The 17,104-nt window shown below is 36.2% G+C and overlaps 1 protein-coding gene across 1 annotated transcript in view; it reads right to left on the bottom strand.

Annotated features, from left to right (window-relative positions):
- Positions 1 to 16,843, bottom strand: part of LOC306882394 (uncharacterized protein) — a 28,004-nt gene extending 11,161 nt beyond the window's left edge. Inside the window, exons 1-2 of the mRNA XM_079436988.1 lie at positions 16,396 to 16,843; positions 5,805 to 6,601 (exon numbers count right to left, since the gene is read on the bottom strand). Of these exons, the coding sequence (XP_079293114.1) occupies positions 5,805 to 6,601; positions 16,396 to 16,474 (876 nt within the window). The 5' untranslated portion in view covers positions 16,475 to 16,843. The remainder of the gene's footprint in view (positions 1 to 5,804; positions 6,602 to 16,395) is intronic.
- Positions 16,844 to 17,104: the final 261 nt, after the last annotated feature.

Here is a 17,104-nt window from a genome sequence, read left to right as displayed (position 1 = left end):
CAAAGGAAATTTTGAACAAATATTTATACAATCATCAACATTCCAAAAAGTGTCCCAACAAAAGCAGGATGTGAGTTCAGGTCTCGGGCTTTTTCCCTCCGAAAGCTTTTCCGTGCCACTTACGTCCAATCCAGTCCCAAAGCCCAGCATTAATGGAAACGCAGAAGCTAAACAATAGAGGACATGATGGAGAGACAAAATACTAGGAGCTGACATCACTCGCTTCCTCACACAGATTGTGAGATCCTCGGCAGGTCACGCATCTGCTCAGTTGACCGTGAACTTTTCTCATGCTTTTCTAGTAACCTTACACTTCCATCAAACTTCCATTATTGCTTTAAATGGGTCATATAAGACGATTCTTTATTTAATTTTATCCTGATATTCCAACTTATATAAATCATATGCAACAAATGATAGAAGGGATTTGTTAAAAGTAAAGCCACTAGTGTCTAACATTGGGATTCTTCATATGTTGAGTGAGGAAAGTTATAGTACACTATAAAAAAAATCTGTACTGGATTTGACCAAAAATTGCATATACTTTCTTTACTTCTATCAATACAAATGAACAACAACAACAACAAAAACTACTGTGTATACTAGATGCTTGTCTGGCAAGAAACCCCTTTGAGGCTCTTTCAGGCTTAGACTTGTTTAGATCATGTGAATGAACTACAGTCTTTCTCTCATTTGTAGTATTGGAAGCCAGACAGGTGGCACACACCAGGTGTTCTCTCATAAAACGACAACCAGCTTAATGGGGTAACTATAGGAAAGTAACTTTGCCAGGCCTTTCTGAATGCAGAAACATGACAGATCGTATCTGCTTCCTCTGCCCAGGATCCCCAGTGACCCAGGAGAAGGGAAGACACAAAAGTTTGGGAAAGCCCCACTCCCTTCCTCCCCCTCCTTCTCTTCTCAATGTGAAAGAATCTACGTTTCTCACGTGCGTTTCTGCACAGACACAGAAACAAAGTGGAGAATGTTGTCCTATACAAAAAAAGAAAACATGGGGATCATTTTCTATAAAGCTGTTAACACTTGAGAGTAACATTGCGGTTATTGATAGTGTATTGATGGTGTGGTTGGATTTTAGCTCCCTGTGCTGTAAGGATGTGATTTTTTAACCGCACACTGAAGATCAAAACAAACTGAGGAAAACAATTATGCATATGCCTCTGGGTTGAATTGCAAGAACAATATTTTTCTAATTACATAAGCTCTGTATTACCAAATATGAGGGAAGATATTATAAAGCCATTCAGGCGTGTCTGAGAAAACAATTCTTTATTATTTGAAATATTTCACTGGGTCTGTTATAAAGCAATACTAAGCTCAGTGGAGAGGAACGAGGAACCATATGTGGGCTGTATTCTAAGATATAGGAAATGGCATTTTATAGGTTTTTTATAGTCTAATGCTGAATAGAACATTAAAAAAATGGTGCCTTCAACATAAATTTTTAATGCATTTTCAATAAAACTATGTATGCATTTATGTGCTTAACAAATGATGTATAATTCATCTGAAAACCTAATGAGAGATTTGTGAACTTTTTTTAAAACAATGAATCATTTGTGACACAAATGATTCACTGAATCAATTTAGTGAATCAACATTTTTAATAATTGCTGATTCAATAATTCAACAATTAGGTTTGTCCTAATTCTCTCATGGGACTCGTTTACTTTAGATTTTGAGGAAACTTAGGCATGGGACACTCCAGACGATTTTCAAATCTTAACTGATTTTAACACCATGGCAGACCACAGACATGAAGACAGTATTGAACGATTTTGGCCTTATAATCCTCAAAGATATTAATATTTTATATATCACTTAGCCCTACATGCCATCATTGCAGTGTTATTTTTGTATCGTTAATATATTTATGTAGAATTTATTAATATTATGTATAGTGTTTATTTTTATATTTTCCATTTTCATTTTATTTTTAGTTAGTTTTATCTATTTTGTTAGTTTTTGTCATTTTTATTAGTTATTTTAGTTTTTAGAAATGTTGCTTTGACAAATACAATGCGTTTAAAAATAAGTTTAAAAAACAACAACATTTTTAATTCTTTTTTATATATTTGAATTTATAAAAAAATATTGGATCACTGTAAAACAATGCAAAACACATGTAAAATTCAAGTCGATTATTCCAAGTTCACCTTGTTTTTCTTTCTACAGGTTCATTTATGGCCATTATCACCCCACATTATCACCTAAGGTGATCCTGGGAGAGATACATAGAGCTTGTGTTCTTCTTGAGGTTAGGCGGTTATGAGCCTAAAACAAAGCTGAGAACTAATATTGTTGGCTGATATGATGTCTCACAAAACAAGCTTTGTGTATTTATCCAAAGACGTCCCGCTAGACCAAGAAGATGTGTTGATATTCTGTGTTTTTCTGTGTATTTGAAAACCATTGAAAATCGTTCAAGTGTCACAATCCGTTACTTCACATTTCAGGGTGTCAGCCAAATGTTTGAGGCTGGATGTGATGCACACAGCGCCCTTCTCCATGCCTCATCTATCACTAAATTAAAGCCTCACACTCTGGAAATGTTCGCTTTATGACTGTTTATATGTTACAGCGGAGGAATTCAACTTCTAAAAATTACATATAAAATACTTAAATCCTACTAAAATAGGTACAAAGATACTCAATTTCATCTAACTGCATTTAACATGAATTTAAACTATGATGCATTTTCATGCATTTTAACATGCAATTTAGTGTCTGAAAACATTATATTTAGTTTGAAGTTAAGTATATTCTTTTACACTTAAGTATATCAAATTTATTTTCTTAAATATGTATATTATGTCTGTAATAAGTAATAAGTGTTCACAAGGGCAGTGTGAACATGAATCTGTTTCTATTCAATATTTAGTTTGAAACAAACATTCACAAAGAATATTGGTTCTTTTTGTGAACAGGCCTGTTGAATTCAAAATGTGTTAAATGGAGCAAATAAATATTTCATTTTAAATCTGTCCCTGTTGAAGAAACCAGCATATATCGGTTAGGTTTTGAAGCATGGCAGCTGGTTTTAGCTAAGCTGGTCCTTGGTTGGACATGAGCTGGTTTAAGCTGGTTCTGAGCTGGTTATAAGCTGGTTATGAGCTGGTCCAGAGCAGGAGCTAGGACCTACTAAGGACCAGCTGCCATGCTTCAAAACAGCATATGCTGGTTTTTCAACAGGGGTGTGACTTTCTTCAATGGAGTCTGAAACACTGAGACATTTTTCAAAACATCTTTGGTGTTTCATGACGGTGGGTAAATGATAACCGAATTTGGATTTTTGCTTAAACTATCTCTTTGAAAAGCATAGTACTCTCAGCTCCATTTAACACATTTACCCTGTTTGAATCCATTCTGCATTCCCCCTCCCCACCACAAATCAGTGCAGAAGCTATGAAAAAAGAGTATTCAATCAGTCTATTGTAATTGGCATACACCTGCTGTACATTTAAATCTTCACTGTAGCTCTGTGTCCTTCCTACCCTCATAAGTTGGGAACAAATCAGATTTGAAACGAGAGAGAGAGAGGCCCTTTGAAGTCGCCATGTTTGAAGCGGATGGGAAAAAAGCTCATAGTCCCTTTTCAATATCCTCTTCCTCAGGCCACAGATCTCCATTTAACAGGCAAGGGAATGAGCTTATTAGCTTTGGTGACAGGTGATGATGAGGGCCGAGTTTACCGCCCCGGCAACCTGTCATCGCAGCTCCCATAAAATCTACCATTCGTCAAAAAAAAGTCCAGTCACCGGCCACCAAAAGACCTAGGAGCTATCAAAGAGGCATTATTTGGGTAAATATGTGAGTAATTTGAGCTATTTGACACCTGTTTGATGCATCCAGGGAGGCTTGGACGAGTATGGCGGACTGAGGGACACAGTCCAGATGAGAGGCATTGGCTGTTCCAGCTGTAATCGCTGCTGCCATCTGCATGCTCTCTCAACACAGATGAACAGGTGCTGTGTGATGTGCCGGCCAAGTTAAAAGGGGAGAGATCTGTAGCGCACCCCGCACTACATCTTCTCAGCTCTCAGTACTGTACTCCAACACACAATCTCACTCATTGACCTTTTGTGGCTGCAGTGGTTATCAGCAATTACATCATTAGATGCACCACATGGTTGCCACAGTCCGTAAAGGATTGACCTTCAAAGCATGAACTGTATTTGTTAAGCCAAATTTAACAGTTCTCAATTGGTGTGTGACACAAAAATTAAAGATTGCTTATTATTGGGTGGCAGACAGCCGAATCCAGAGAAAAAAGTGCTATGATGACTATATACTTGTTAGTGCCTTCATCTTTAAAGCCATGGAATAAACTAAGGTAAAATGTGATTTAAATACTTGTTCCCATGTAACACAGATAAACCCGGACCATGGTTTATGCCAACCACAGTGTGCTTTGTGTGGTGAATTGTTGGCTGCTCAGAGTTTAAAAAGAATTTTAGACACATTTAGAAACCAAACACTCAAAATGCAAGGGAGGGAAAATATAAGGGAGGTATGAAAAAATAATAGTTACTAATTAGGTAATAGTGAACTACTAAGCACTACTTACTAATTCATTTTTCAGAGTTTCTTGTTAGCTACTAGTATTAGATTGTTAATATTGCATTACTCATTTGTTCCTGTGTAGTTATTCATTAATGATGGAACAGTTTTCTAAAGTGCTACCAAAATATGTTATGATGGATTTGTTTCTCACAAACATGCAGCTTTCCGCTTCACGAAACATGAATTGATGAACTGGAGACGTGTGGATTATTGTGGTGTTTTTATCAGCTGTTTGGACTCTCATTCTGATGGCACCCATTCACTGCAGAGGATCCAATGGTGAGCTAAAATCTGTTCTGATGAAGAAACAAACTCATCTAAATCTTGGAATGCCCTGAGGATCAGTCAATTTTCAGCATATTTTCATTTTTGCATGAACTACTCCTTTAAATAATTTTGTGTAACCACTGAAGAAAAAACAGATGATTCAAGGTATGTAGACCAACCAAAGAGATAGTTGTTTATTCCAATAGCATTAGAAGAGATCAACTATTTTATTATTTACTCTAGCTTTAGTCTGTTTACACCACACATTTTCAGCTTGCTTTGTGTTTAAGAACACATTAGATATGATCATACTAGATAGGTTAAAGGTGACATGTCAAAAATATTCATATGAATATTAAAACAGTACACTGCTTGGCAGCAAGCTGAGGTGTTCCATTAGCTATGTATTTTCATTTCAGGCACAAAATGCTGAAAGAAGCAGTTTCTTTAGGGTAAAAAAAAAATCTACGGAAGCTCTGCTCACAGGAAGACTTTTATCCTGTTTTCCTTTTTAGTCACAGTATGCACATTCAGTGACGAGCTGATGATGTCAAGTTGCGGAAAGACTGTAATTTTGGCTAATGAGAAAGGATGTGTGTGTGCTTCTAAACTGTAAACAGAAGCTATTCATTTTAGCATGCTGACAATGAGGGTTTCAGTCTGACACTCTTCACTAAGGCATCTCTTCATGCAATTAGGATAAATAAAAAACAATATCCTGCAAATTCCTCAATCTTTAATGAGCTTCTTCTTTTGGTGTTTTTTTCTTAGGATTATGTTATGTTTAGCAGTGGCAAACAATCATTGTGACCTTAATTAACAGGAAAAGTATTTCACTTTGATATTCAGAAGTGTATCTCTGAAACTTAATTTGAAAGGAATTAGTTACACTGCTGGTCTCTTGATCACATTGCAAAAAATAAAAATTGTAAAACATGTAAACTGTTGACTACCTCACTTAGCCTGCAGCACTCTTCCATGTACTCATCCAGACTGTCGCTGGTTGTACTTTTCCTCAAAGACAGTTGCTGAAATTCAGGTCCTGTTTTGCCACCATAAGCTTCTATAGAACACTGGCTCCTTGACATAGTGTCCTCAGCCATTGCAGTGTCTGCTATTTCCTCCTGTGCTGCCATGATTTCAATGGCATCTTTACAGTTCTCCATGGTATTCCTCAGGGTTCTGTCCTCGGACCTCTCTGAATCTGCTGTAACGTCTATTAAATCATCATCAACATTCTCTGCCTCTGTTCTGTCACCCAGGATGGTAAGAGTGTCTTGTTTAGCACACTTACAAGATGTTTGTTCAGTTTCTAAGAAGACTGAACTGTCTTCAAGAGGATTGTCAACAGGTAGAGGAGAGTTCAGGTTACCAGAGTCACATGAAGACTCCCTACTGTGGACCACAAAGCTTTGCTCTGAACCAGTTGGGGTGGATGGAGAAGTTGCTCCACTAGTCATTTCTACCCCAGAGTCCTCAGATTCAAATTTATACAATCTTGGAAGTTCAGAATCTGCAAAAATTGAAGATAGATAGTCTGTTTTTGATTCAGGGACAGTGGTCTCAGGAGCAGCGCTGTGGAAAGAGATCACCTCATCAGCTTGAAGAGGTTCTGTGTTCTCCTGCTCGGACATTGAAATGGAGATGGTTGAAATGGAATCCTCAGCATTAAGCAGTTTCTCAGGGACGTTGTTGAGGAGCTTCATTTTTGTCAGTACAACATCATTATCTAAAACGATATCCCCTTTACCTGCAAAACAAACAAAGAGAGAGGTCTGAGTCATTTTATGCTTTCACAATATTAAAATCATGAATTTGTTTGAAAATGTATTCATTTGAACTGTGCATTTTCTGTGCAACTACCACCAGATGGAGTTGCAAATATAATTGTTATTTTCAAAGTGGTTTATTATTTTGATATCACCACAAGAGCAACAATGTCTACTCTTCTCTGGGAAATCAATCAACGTCTCGACTTATAATTGTGTCTAAACATTAAACTGGGATGGGTAAAATAATTTTAAATCACAAAACAAATCACAGACTGCAGTAGTGAAGCTGAATTTCCATTGCATACTTCAGCTCTCATTATTCACATTATTTAAAAGCATTTAAATGCAGACATACATCCCTGTGCCAAAAGAAGAGTGCTTATCTCACTATAAAGCATTCTTTAGCATCAGTAGTCATATAGTCATGTCTTGCTCTGAACTTTGATCTGTGCATTATCTTAATGCTATTATGAGGCTCTGCTCTTTCAGATGACTAGAAATCTGATATATTTCAGGTGTCATTCACTTCATATCTTAATCTCACTTTCCATAGTACGACTCTGTGCTTGTACTTTCAAATTCAAATAATATTGGTTGAGCACTTCTGGATACAATCAGGTCAAAAAAAAAAATCCTGCACACTTCTCTTTTTGCTTATGATTAACAGTGCTAAACAATCATGAACATGATTGTCAGGAAGAGGTGTGACGAGAAGCTTGCAGTGGGGTGGAAATAAATGGTTAAGTAGATGATTCACAGGATATTTATTCTGAATATGTTTAGAGGAAATGCTTCACTAATTTACATACTGTGAGGAAATTGAGAGATTTCTAAAATAGCCTTCGCAGACTCATCACAGTGATACAACGTGAGATTAGAAATCATACACATCAACATATAATATCATGAGGTCTTGAAAAAGATAACAGTAATAACGACTCTAGCCATTCCCAGCTCTCTCGTAGGTCTAAATATTGTTTTTGTATGTCACTTTTATTAATAATAAACATACCCATGTGTTTTGTTAGAAAAGAATGTGCGATGATTTTTTTTCCAGATTGGATAGTGACTGTGAAAACACTGATACGATTTCAATTATGTGAGATCTGCTGCTGCTCCAGGTTTTGTTTTCCCCCATTCAAAACAGTGCATGTGTTTTTGCAGTTCTTTCTCATGGACCATGTGTACACAACACCTTGACTCCAGTACAAACCTTTTTTAGATCTATTTCAAATAGACTTCATTGTTCACTTTTATCTAATCTAAAAGAAAAAAGTTTCCCTCGTAAGGCATCAAGCAATAATTTTGATGTTAATCTAATTCTTTCGTGCTAACCAGGTGCAACTCAACACGTTTCCAGAAACAATATGTTTAACAATGTGTTTGTCTATGATGAAAGCAAAAATACATAAGAAAAATATCTAAAGAAATATATCTAATTTCTGTAACATATCTGTAGTGGGCATGATGCAATATAAATATTAAGCATAATAGACTGACAAAATGTCCTCACCTATAAATACATAATGTCCATGCAGCACTAATAAATACATCATCTTAGATATTTTCGAATGATTACATACAAACGGTCCCAACATGAAATCCAAGCATACAGTAATTGGAATCCTCTACATGAGGCCTCTGATCATAATTTAGCTAATTTACTTCTACAGGTCAATTAGACCGACCCATAGGGTCAGTCTTTCATACAGCAGTGCTCTCCAGCTGAGACTACAGAACTGCTGATGGTGGGACATTTTTGATGCCACTCAGTAGGAGCAAGTAGTCAGCATCGAAATCCCCCTGGGTTTTCAATTAACATCGCTCAGACATGGCTGCTTGTAAAGAGAGATCAAAAAGCCCTCGCCAGCCCCTGGCAGCCAGGAATTTAAGTAATGCTAAGGTCCTTCATGCTGCAGAGTAATGCATTCAAAATAAAAACAGGTCAATGATAGTGTTGGCGGCAATCAAAGCCCACATATTTCTGGTCTTAATCACTCTGGAGTCTGCAAATTTCTACAAGGGATTATTTCAGAAGTATAAGACAGGTACAACAATACAAGAATATCTACACATCTACAAACTAACAATCTTCTGTGGAAGCCCAATTCTGCCTTGGTGAATCAGAATGGTGAAATAAAAAGAAATAAAAAATTATCACATACAAAATAATAACAGTCTCATAACTAAATTATGAGATAAGGTCATAATGGCATTAAAAAGGCTATTTTTAGGTATCATAATTGGACTATAATTTTATGTCATAATTAAGACATTTCTCATAATTTTGCCTTTTGTCAATTTTGTGAATTATTAATTCAACTAATTATGAGATAAAAATGCAAAATTATGATCTGAAAATTCTAAATTACAATATGTAAAGTAATTAATTCAATTCGACTATCTCATAATTAATTACTTTACATATTGTAATTTAGAATTTTCAGATCATAATTTTGCATTTTTATCTCATAATTGTGACAATATGTCATAACTTCTACTTAATATGTTATAATTTCGACTTTTTGTCTTATAATTATGACAGTATATCATAATTGACTTTACTTCATAATTAATGACTTAGTGTGTCATAATTTTGACTCATATCATTTTGACCTTTTATCTCATAATTATGAATTAGTATGTCAACTTTGACTTTTTTCCCAAAAATTATTTATCTCATAATTATTGCAGTATGAATTAACTGACTTTTTAATCTCATAATTAGTATGTCATATTTGATTTTATCTTAGTGTCATAATTTTCACTTTCATGTAAAAATTTTGTCTTTTGTCTCATAACTATGACTCAGTATCTCATAGTTTTGACTTTTTAATGCCGTGATTTAATATTTTTGCCACTTAACTTTGACATTGCATGTAATAATTTCGACCAAAAGTAGGATTTATTTTTCTTATATAGCAGAAATGGGTTTGGCTTTGTGCATTAATGTATTTATTTATTTTTGGCATTTTTAAGCAGCACTGTTAGTCACGTCCCACCTGCAGTAGTGTTTTTCTTCCAGGCCAGCAGAGAATGTTTTTCACTGTGTACAACTGGCAAGTGCCTCACATTTTTGAGCTGATAAAATACTCCGTTCACATTCAAGAATCCTGGAATCATCTGCTCCGGTGTATTTTACAGCTGCACGTACATTTGGTAGGTAAAAACACTGATATGTCCCCGGTGGGCATAGTGATGTTTTCAAGGCAAGTCTAATAAATATTTAATTTGAGGAATTTCTGGGAGACTTAACTACTCTAAACATATTTTGTCAATTATCTGTCCTGAAATGAAGAAGAAAGTCTGCTATACCAAATGTTGCTGTTATTCATTTGAGATGAAGAATGTGAGAATCATTAAGGGCCATCGATAGAAACATTCACAGGGATGAAATGTGAAGAATTCACAAGCTTAGACAAGAACATGTTTACTCCATCTGGCCTCACCCACTCATGTTTACCACATTTCAACACTGCTGTGTTTGTGAGTTTGTGAGAGTCATACTCTCTTAACTGACATGAACAGTGAGCAGGTTCTTTCAGGTTGGTTTCACTGATCCAGTTCATCAGTTCTTTTCATATCATTTTCACATCTAACATCCCAGCATTACGTGTACACTCAAAACCATTAAAGACATTGCAGGAACCTTTCTCTATCAGTTCATAATAACAGGGGTGTTCATTATCAAAAATGTTACATTCAGCGGCTTTCTTGCTTGTTGAATGACTGATCAATGGTCTTGGGTAAGTTTTTATTTTTATTTTATTACTTACAGGAATACAAAAGAATATAGATGACCTCAAAGCTACTAAAATTTAGTGAACTGGATGTGGTAGTTCAGTTTTAGTGATTAGGAAACTGGACATTTGTGAACAATAACAAAGTCTTTTGGTTCTTTCTTGAATGGAAGTGCATCAGGTTTTCAAATGATTTAAAGCTTGATGATTTAGTTAGGGGATGCAGTGGGATCATTATAGGTGTTTAGGGACGCTCTTGTCTGCAGGTACGTCCATTGTGATTGTGGGTGGACAGGTCAGAGGCAGGCCAGGGCAGGTCTTCTATTTTTACAGCCAGGAGAATGTCAGAACCCTGTTAGCACTTGGGTGGCCAGACTGAACGACCCCGAGAGCATATGAACCAATAATCTCTCAATAAGTCTTTCTCTTTTCTTTTTTTTTTGCAGAGAAACACTTTTTTTCAGTTATTTTTAAGGCAAGCATTAGTATTACTATTTCTCTTTCTTCCCCTCATTTCTCAGATTCTACTTTCTCTCTTTTTAATGCCCCCAAAACGACATTCAAGATATCCTGCTTACTACCTCATTCAACTACCTCTTCTGACAGTTTAAATAAAGACTGCTCCCTGAGCTTTTTATCACTTTAATAAGACTGATAAGACAGACTTTCACAGGTTTTCACTCTATCTGCCATGTGCCTTATGCTACTTTATCTATTTAATGTCGTTATTTGTATATTTGTAAAGTTGTATTTTATATATTTAATCTGTATTTATCTGTATTTTTATGTTCTACTGTTAGTGTTATCTGTATGCACCAAGGGTCTGAGAGTAACACAATTTCAATTCTCTGTATGTATGTGCTGTATATGTGGCAGTATTAACAATAAAGCAGACTTTGACTTTGACTTTTGACTTAATGATAATTAATATTAAATAAAACTAACATAAAAAACCCCCAGCACATTAAAAAAAACATCCTCAAATTGTATGTTGAGCATAATTGTGGATGGTTTGTTTGATAACTGTATGTTGTGTGTTGAGAGGTGTGTGCTAATAATTTTTTTTAACAATTAAACTTACTATTTTCTTACTATCAGTGTTATTTTAATATAATTGGTATACAGTCTATATTTTTTTAACAATTTAAATTAAATTAAAATTTTATTTAATTTTTATGTTATACAGAGACATCTCAAAAAATTAGAATATCGTGAAAAAGGTCAATATTTTTTGTCACTCATTTCAGAAAGTGAAACCCATATATTATATAGATTCATTACACATAGAGTGAAATATTTCAAGCCTTTATTTCTTGAAATTTTGATGATTATGGCTTACAGATAATGAAAATCCAAAATTCAGTGTCTCAAAAAATTTGAATATTACATAAGATCAAAAAAAGAAAGGCTATTTTAAACAGAAATGTCAGGCTTCTGAAAAGTATGTTCATTTCTATGCATTCAATACTTGGTAGGGGCTCCTTTTGCATGGATTACTGCATCAGTGCGGCGTGGCACGGAGGTGATCAGTTTGTGGCACTGCTCAGGTGTAATGGAAGCCCAGGTTGCTTTGATAGCGGCCTTCAGGTCATCTGCATTGTTGGGTCTGGTGTCTCTCATCTTCCTCTTAACAATACCCCATAGATTCTCTACGGGGTTCAGGTCAGGCGAGTTTGCTGGCCAATCAAGCACAGTAACACCATGGTCATTGAACCAGCTTTTGGTACCTTTGGCAGTGTGGGCAGGTGCCAAGTCCTGCTGGAAAATGAAATCAGCATCTCCATAAAGCTTGTCAGCAGAAGGAAGCATGAAGTGCTCTCAAATTTCCTGGTAGATGGCTGCGTTGACTGTGGACTTCAGAAAACACAGTGGACCAACACCAGCAGATGACATGGCAGCCCAAATCATCACTGACTGTGGAAACTTCACACTGGACTTCAAGCAACATGGATTCTGTGCCTCTCCACTCTTCCTCCAGACTCTGGGACCTTGATTTCCAAATGAAATGCAAAATTTACTTTAATTTGAAAAGAGGACTTTGGAGCACTGAGCAACAGTCCAGTTCTTTTTCTCTTTAGCCCAGGTAAGACGCTTCTGACGTTGTTTCTGGTTCAGAAGTGGCTTGGTAGCCCTTTTCCTGAAGATGTCTGAGCGTGGTGACTCTTGATGCACTGACTCCAGCTTCAGTCCACTCCTTGTGAAGCTCTCACAAGTGTTTGAATCAGCTTTGCTTGACAGTATTCTCAAGCTTGCGGTCATCCCTGTAGCTTGTGCATCTTTTCCTACCCAAATTCTTCCTTCCAGTCAACTTTGCATTTAATATGCTTTGATACAGCACTCTGTAAACAGCCACCCCTTTCAGTAATGACCCTCTGTGACATACCCTTCAATGTTCGTCTTCTGGATCATTGCCAAGTCAGCAGTCTTCCCCATTATTGTGGTTTCAAAGAACAAGAGATACCCTGAATTTATACTGTAGGGATGGTCATTAATTGAAACTCAAATGTAAATATATTTTGAGATACCGATTTTTGACTTTCATCAGCTGTAAGCGCTAATCATCAAAATCAAAACAAAAAAACTTTTGAAATGTTTTACTTTACATGTAATGAATCTAAAATATATGAAAGTTTCACTTTTTGAAATAAAAAATAGAAAAAAATGAACTTTTTCCCGATATTAAATTTTTTTTAGATGTACCTGTATTTTCTGGATTTACTTTAAATGTAGTTAATGATTTAGTCATTTCTATCAGTTTTTGTTACTTGTACTTTTTTACTGTAATTTATTAGATTAATAATTGTTAGAATGGTCACGGATAAGCGATTTCCACGTAAAACTGATCATGCAAACCAAACTGTAAGTCGTAGAGACTTGAAACTCGGAGGGATGGTAGTACTCACACCGCCTACAACGTGATCGAGGCTCGCCCCAATTGGCCTGACGAGGGCACTTCAGCGATCGAAAGTACGAAAACCATCAGTCGCAGGCTCAAGTGTCTTATGTCGTTGGAATCCTCAGATTCGATTGTGAGTTGAGGAATTTTGCGTATCTCCAAAAAACATGGCCGATGAAGTTTGAGCACCTATTAGACAAGGTTAACGGAGGCCGCTCGGAGCGAAACTCAGTGGGCGTATTTGACTCACGGCCCCAAAGGTCTGTGAGAAATTTGAAAGAAATCGGCCACTGGGGGCGGTATCGTAATTTTTGAGAGCGTAAACGATTGTACATTGCGTGTTTTTTCGCACAGACCATATTCATATCGTATGATAGACCTCCTCGTTCCGAACAACTTTGCCTCCAGAACCACTGCTGTCAATCAAACCGTTTTTTAAATGATTGAGAAGATGTGAAAAAAAATACTTTTGTGAACTAGTCCTAGGTTTTTCACTCACTCTGGGAAAACCACTACAGTGCAATTCTCTGGACTCTCTAGGTCAATAATTATCAAAAACATTTTGAAATTTACCCTTTGGAAAGCTACAACGGGGTCCTTTAGAAAAGGAGCCTGTCCAAATATACCCAAGAGCCTATAAAGCCTAAACAAAAAGTCCAAACTTCACGAAACCCGCCGAGCACTTGTGACCTTTGATTCTAACAAGCACGCAAAGTTTCAGGGAGATCGTTATTATTTATGTTATTTTATTTATTTATTTATTTTTAAGTCTACCAAAGGGTGGGATGAGTTGGGGTGGGTTTAAATTTGTACAGCTGATTTTTGTTTTGTACTACTGTTCCACAAAATAAAACTCAATAAACAGTTGTTAACAAAAGTTTCAGGGAGATCGGACCACAGCTGGCGCTATAACAGTCATAAATGTCTAAAAACTTCATATTTCTATGGTAAATCACTTGGATTTGCCAAAATTATTATTTTTTTTTTAAATAATTGATATAGGTGGCTACGGGCTTGCTAAATAATATGTAATGTATTTTTCTTATGTGCTTAAATGCCTAAAGCGCTTGTTTTTGTTATTTTAGTACTTCAAATTAAACTAAACAAAAATGAGAGTTATGAAAGTTGTCAATGTTTATTTTATTTCAAGTAATGATAATATATGTATATGTATATTATGTATATAATATTATGTGTGTGTGTGTGTGTGTGTGTGTGTGTGTGTGTATATATATATATTATTTTTTTTGTAAACATTTTTTACAGGCAAACCTAAACACTTCCCAATGAGACTGTAAATGAAAATTAAATTTATTTTTTCTTCCTGAATTGCTCTTTGCTGAAGGAAGTGACAAAGGCCAGATGTCAGGTTTGATGAGGTAAAGCAAGGCAATGGTTTTGACCCTAAGGAGTCTTTCCAGAAGCACATTATCAATGTGAACTAAACGGGCCGGTCTTTCATTATCTAACACCATTAGGATAAGGCAAGAATGTGCGGGAGCAGTAACATTATTCAAGCCTTTAGGCAAACTCACCCCACTCTTCTCCCTTCATTTGCTTTGAAAAAATACCTATGAAATTGTAGATTTCTGAGGAAACTGATGATTTTTTTAAGAGTAAGATTACTTAGATATAGGCTACTTAAAGTTTTCCACTTGAAACCACAATAAAGGCACAAGTACTGCAAACCTGACAGTGAAGGATCATCTGTTTTTGTCAATCTGAATGTCAATTTCAAAATGATGATATCTCTCATCTTGTCCCTTCAGGTCAGTTACACATCCGTATTACCTGAGTCATGTGTCAGTGATTTCACACACTGGCTGATCTTACGCATGAAGAATTTGACTGCAGCTGTGCCTGTTTACAGTTATGAGTCACGTATAATATAACTTAAGTAGAGAAGAGCCCCGCTCATGAAGCTGTCACCACTAAAACATTCACATCTGATATCACTCTGTTTCTTATGATGCTCTCGCTTGAAGTTGAAACACCTGTGTGACATTCTCATCCCGTTGTCTTCCATCACTATCACACACATACTACTCATCTAAACTGGCATTTATTATGAATCACACCCGCTTATTGACCTAATTCAGTCTGTATAAAAGATAAACAATCCCACGAGAAATTCTGTTCATTGTTATATGCTTTATAGTGTGTGTGTTACAACCCAACACAGATTAGGGAACACTATTCACTATTAACTAGTTGCTTATTAGCATGCATATTACCAGCATATTGCCTGTTTATGAGTACTTATCAAATAGTAATGCATGACCATTTTCTAGATCCCTTAACCCTATCAAATACCTAAATATAACTACAACAACAACTACCTAACTTACTATTAATAAGCAGCAAAAAAAGTTTATTGATGGAAAACTCTTAGTTAATAGTGAATGGTGCTTTATAGTTGCAGGAACCAATATGCTAATTTGAAGAATTGATAATGTATATTTAGTTGTAAAATTAATACATTTTTGTAATCTTCAAAGAGATTATATAAATATATATATAATCTGAATATATATATAAATATATACACACACACACATTTCTTTTAAACAAGAGCCCTTGATTGAACAATCCGTCTGTTGATAATTATAATTGCATAAGATAAAGTCTTATGCTGCTGTGTTTTACAATAAAACAAAACAAATAGCTCATGAACTGTCTCTCATTAAGCTGACATTTGATTTGAATTTCTTACTAATTAAATGCAAATCTGCCACTCTGCCACATGTTTTTCTAGTTAACACCAAAGCAACACTAACAACTGTAGCTAAAAACAACATTCTGGGTATATGTAATAAAGTTTGTGGCTGAAGCTTGTGGGTTTTCTAAATGAGCTCAGCTTTGCGAGCTAACTTTATTGAAATGACATCAGCTCAACTACAGTACCTGTGGAGCTCATCTGATGATGGTTAAATTACTGTTTTTGAAGATAACCCATCCATGTTCAACCAAACAGATGACGCCTCAGAGTTCAAATTACAGGTTTCTAAATATCCTCCAACACCTCAGCCAGACAAATTACTACCTGTGCTGCACATCCAGGTGTTGGATAGAGCTAAACGGGTGAAGCAATATGACTCCATGCATCCAAAGCAGAATATTGAGTCACAACGCTTACCTTTTCTCCACGGGGCAAGGATGGTGAAAGACTTGTGCCAGCTGAACACCATGTTTGGTTTCCTCTTCTTAAGACTCATGGTGGACGTCCAACTCTTCAGTAGTTTTCGGTGTCAAGAGGAAGAAAACCCTCCTTGTTGGCTTGTTCAAGCACACCTCATACCTTAGTGCTGATTGATCTTTCTTCTCCTGAATCAAGTGCTCAAATAGTTCAAATGCTCCACAAAAGTGTGCTGCTTGGAGTATATCCAGTCTTAAGCATATTGTCAGAATAGTACAGGAGTGTGTGTGAGAGACAGAGGCTGGTTGTGAAGGAGGGTGTGCTGTCCTCACACTGAGGAGAACGAGCAGACTGCCCACAGCAGGACCATCAGCAGCTGGAGGAGGGGTGACGGATTGCCAGATGGAGGGAGGGGAAAGACTTAAGACTTTGGAGAAAACCTTTGTATGCAGAGAGAGAGAGACAGAGTGGATAGTGGGAGAAGTTGGAAAATGTGCTTTGCAATCATATGCCAGTGAATAAGAAGTTCTTCTCAGAAGACATTCCTTGAGGAATCCACCTCATTAAAGCCAACATACTATCATTGAACAAACTTGGGTTTGAGATCAATATATATACATCCACCAAACTCAGCACAAACCTTCAGGCTGTTCTGTCATTTAAAACTTTTCATATAGCTTTCTCAAAGTGGCCAATCAAAATTCCTAAA

This window comes from Barbus barbus, assembly GCF_936440315.1.
Source record: "Barbus barbus genome assembly, chromosome: 16".
NCBI classification, from domain to species: Eukaryota; Metazoa; Chordata; class Actinopteri; order Cypriniformes; family Cyprinidae; genus Barbus; species Barbus barbus.
The sequence above is the reverse complement of the archived record's forward strand: the minus strand, read 5'-3'. Positions and strand labels throughout refer to the sequence as shown.